Source organism: Lygodium microphyllum, chromosome 2 (assembly GCF_053477565.2).
Source record: "Lygodium microphyllum isolate KBCC chromosome 2, Lygodium_microphyllum_v1.1.10, whole genome shotgun sequence".
In the NCBI taxonomy this organism is placed as follows: domain Eukaryota; kingdom Viridiplantae; phylum Streptophyta; class Polypodiopsida; order Schizaeales; family Lygodiaceae; genus Lygodium; species Lygodium microphyllum.
Genome location: NC_141136.1, coordinates 173,846,153 through 173,850,140, shown reverse-complemented (window position 1 = coordinate 173,850,140; position 3,988 = coordinate 173,846,153). Strand labels below are relative to the sequence as shown.

General features: G+C 39.1%; 1 protein-coding gene across 3 annotated transcripts; it reads right to left on the bottom strand.

Annotated features, from left to right (window-relative positions):
* Window positions 1–281: 281 nt before the first annotated feature.
* LOC148040629 (uncharacterized) lies at window positions 282–2,478 on the bottom strand. Of its 3 annotated transcripts, none has more exons than XM_087666911.1 (2): window positions 1,908–2,313; window positions 282–1,540 (listed from the first exon to the last, which is right to left on the bottom strand). In XM_087666911.1, exon 2 carries the CDS (start codon window positions 1,470–1,472, stop codon window positions 1,128–1,130), a length of 345 nt encoding a protein of 114 aa, XP_087523037.1. In that variant the 5' UTR covers window positions 1,473–1,540; window positions 1,908–2,313; the 3' UTR covers window positions 282–1,127. The 3 variants fall into 3 exon arrangements, with proteins under 3 accessions (XP_087523037.1, XP_087523028.1, XP_087523021.1); XM_087666902.1 differs by lacking the exon at window positions 1,908–2,313 and adding an exon at window positions 1,688–1,897; XM_087666895.1 differs by lacking the exon at window positions 1,908–2,313 and adding an exon at window positions 2,347–2,478 and having other exon boundaries at window positions 283–1,540.
* Window positions 2,479–3,988: the final 1,510 nt, after the last annotated feature.

Here is a 3,988-nt window from a genome sequence, read left to right as displayed (position 1 = left end):
TTTCCAAATCCTACAAACACTTTGATAGTTTAACTTATTCCAAATGTCTAAGTGCTAAAATGAACATCTTTAAAGAACACCAAACTATATCAAGTTTAATATATGTGTAAGCAGACTTTTGTATTCAAATAAGTTGTGAACATAGTAAATGTATTGAGATGTTGCACCACTTTGCCTTATCCCTTCATCATTTTCCTTAATCGATTGCTATAAGCTCAGACAAGTATGATAGATTAGAAGATGTTGTTCTACTGATCAATGCTGAAGGTTGTATGCATCCTAAACTTTTTCTCTATTATATCAAGAACTTCCCCATGATATCAACATGCCATTCGTTTTATGATTATGATAAAGGGATTATTAATGTGGAACATGTCATCCTGCATGATAATTATTGTCTCCACAATCACTTGTGTTCCGTACACATAATGTGAAAGTAGTAGATAGAAGATAATTAATAACATATGAGAGGCTATCAATATAGTCAAGTATATAAGGGGGGCCACTCATGGTGGCTAAGTTCCTAGCATAGGTAATTGAATATATGATATGTAATCAATGGTGAATGCGGAAGATGCATAGAAAACCCACTCGAGTCCCACTCTAGTACATGTTTATAAGAGAGCTACATTGGATAAGAACATACGTTCAATAGATAATATCTATACATTGTATGCTTTTGAGTGTAAATACGACTGGTTAAGGGGATATGACATGAGTTCCCTATCCAAGTACATGTTGTTTTCAAAGGGAAAAACCTATGGTGCTACAAGGTGGAACTAAGTGAGAATGGGAGGAGTCTTTGTGTATGTTGAGAGAGAGAGAGAGAGAGAGAGAGAGAGAGTGTGTGTGTGTGTGTGTGTGAGGAGTGAGTGAGTGAGAGAGTCTTTAGTAGCATAGGATTTGTGCAACTAGGCCCATAAGGGGTGACTTGGGACTAGGCTAATCAAGCAATGTTGCTAGTTTTATTACTTTAAGAGCTAATAGTAGTGGGTAAGGGGCAGTGACATGGGGGATCTATCATCCTCTTGCTCCACATCTCATGTTGGAAGGAATCTTTGGTATGTAGAGAGAGAGAGACTGAGAGCAAGGAGTGGTCTTGTTATAGTAGTTTATTAATTAATTAACTAGTTGCAATCGAAGAAGAAGGCCTCGGAGGGGAGGAGGGGGAGGGGAGGGGAGTGGTCGTAGGCGAAGGTGATGCTGGAGTGAGGCGGGAGGAGGTGGCCGTCGAGGAGGCTGCAGAGGCCGCCACCCAGGACCCGGAGGGCGGCGGGGTCCACGTAGCTCTGCCTCCATGCCCCGCCGCACCGGAAGCGCAGCCCGGCCGCCGGGCAGGCGCACCTGCTTCTCAGCGTCACCAGCGACGTGGGGTGGTCGAAGGCCAGGTCCGCCTGCTCCACCACGATGCTCCCCTCCCCAACGCTGCAGCTCACCACCCTCCGCCTCTTCCTCTGCATCATATCTCTCATCGCCACCGTCTCTTTCTTCTCCTTCTCAGCCACCGCTGGCCGGCCGTCTTGATCATAAAATCCACCACCTACACACGTATACACACCAAAGTCACGAAGCCAACCCCTATCTCTCTCTCTCTCTCTCTCTCTCTCTCTCTCTCCACACACACACACACACAGAATAACATAATAGCATAGTTTAGTCACACCAAGTCTCACGGGGCACCACAGACCTAGTTAGGGGCCAGCACCAACCACCTACCCCCAATCGCATCTCCCTAGGTAAGCGATGCTTCCCGAGCAAAAGCTCATGACATTGTCATCATTCACAATGGGGGTCCGGGGAATTCGTCTAAAACTGGTGGATTATCCATTGTCAAAGACAAATGAAAGAAATGTTCAATTATACTTCATTCTCTATGCATGTGTATATGTTCCTTGTACTTCTCTTACTTTAACTCTTACTTCAAGTTGAAAACACATTTCATAAGCTCTTAGCTCCATTTCTTCCAACTCATCATCCTTGCTATTTATCAACTATTTGTTTTGCAACAAGATAAAATGTAAGGCAACTTTGAAACTTGTTTACTAACCATAGGAAACCTGATTATTTTGTATCAACTAGTGTGTAGACAAGTAGGTAACTCTTTATGAACTTATATATTAACAAATCTCACATGGTGTAGAGTGCTCTCAAAATTTCTCATAAAAGGCGAAATCTTGAGCACAAATGTTCTACACAAGAGTCCATAGTTGATGTTTCAAAATAAATTAACAAGCCTAAAACAATCAAAACCCCATGATGTTCACATTGAGAATCTCAATCATCTAAATGTAATGCTCGAGATAATCTAAACGATTAAAGATTAAAGCTAGGTTAGATTGATTCTACCTCAACTAATCAAGCATGGTAATGGATCCGTACAACTTCAACTATGAATCACTTGCCTTCACACAAAAGTATCAATAGAAGATGCCAAATGACCATGCTCCATAAGGAAAACCTATATTGATACAAGCTCACCATTGTTTAAGAAGTTATGGTAGACAAGTGAAGTTCTTCTTGCTTCTATTTAAAGAGGAGGATAGGTGGAGAAAGAATCATTACTTTAATAATCTAAAAAGCTCATTTAAGATAAGAGAAACTACAACACAAGAAGACTTTGCATATCTATCAAGAAAGCAAAGAATGGTATCTTTTAATAGTGTCTTTCATTGTAGTTTCGAAAAGCTTGCAAGTCATGGCTTTAATGTCAAAGAAAACATATCTTTCTTTAGAGTCTAAAAAGAAAATGCATGGATCAATATGAAAGGATCAATCTATGCCTTTAATAGTAGATTTAAGGAGCTTGCAATTTGTGGCTTTCATGTCAAAGAAACCATATTTTTCTCTAGAGTAAAGAGCCCCGAATAGCAAAAGGATGATCTAGGATTACCAAAGTATAAAGAGGTCCTTTGAAATTTGAAAACAAACTTTGTACAACAATGGTAAGAAAAAGGATGATCTAGGCAAGAAATAAAATAAGATGTTTAGGGAAGGATTTTAAGAAAGTAAGATACTACGAAACTTTTTTTAATCCACATCTTCTTAACAAAAGTATTGTAAGGCTTGCTCACTATGACATAAAAGGAAATAAGTTTTGAATATCTCATCACAAGATAAAGCTAGAGAAGATAAAGCAATCTAGTTTTCATCACCATAGTACTCATTGTCTTAACCATCCAATAACTTTTCTTTGAAGGTTATTGTACTCAAATCTCACTCTTTTTGTGGTGATTATACTTTATCACATCTTTATAGAAAGTAGCCTACAACATGTAGATTGATGCTAGTTCTTGATTTGTCTTCAATATCTCCTAATGTAAGCAACAGATCTTGTGGTAGACTCACATACAATAAACCAAAGTCAATAGTTTCAAGGAAACTATGGGACTTCTTTATACCTTGCAAGGTTGGGAAAGAAAGATAATTACCCTCCACCACTTTTTTTTTTTAAAAATGGTTCTTATGAGAGAACCTCATATACATTGTGGGGAATTTTTTGGAGGATTGAAGCAGGACTATGCATATGGAGCTCACTTGTGTACTAGCCAAGTTGTGAGGCAATAGAGTTGTTTTTCGCCTTATAGTAGGCAAGATTAGGAAGATTGTAATGCTAGCTAGAGTTTTGTATTAATGGTATGAGGGTATTCAAGGGTTTCTCCCATGACTATCAAGGTTTTACTTGGAGTCACATATAATTAAATATGGTTTTTTATGGTTGTGACTTGGTGCATGAGTTATGGTTAGCAATGATGTTCAAGGCTCAACAACCCTATCTCAAGAAGAGGTGTATCATCACCAACTAGGCATTGATAGCATCAAGGAGGGTAGAAGATCAACGTCATGCAATCAAAGTGGTTTATGGATGAATGTGTCCATGGTTACTATGGTATCATGAGCTCTCTAACTATACACAAAATTGGGTAAAAATAGGTATGGATGTATGGGATAGAGGATCAAGGTATGCGCCCTAATGGAATATGGCATGATC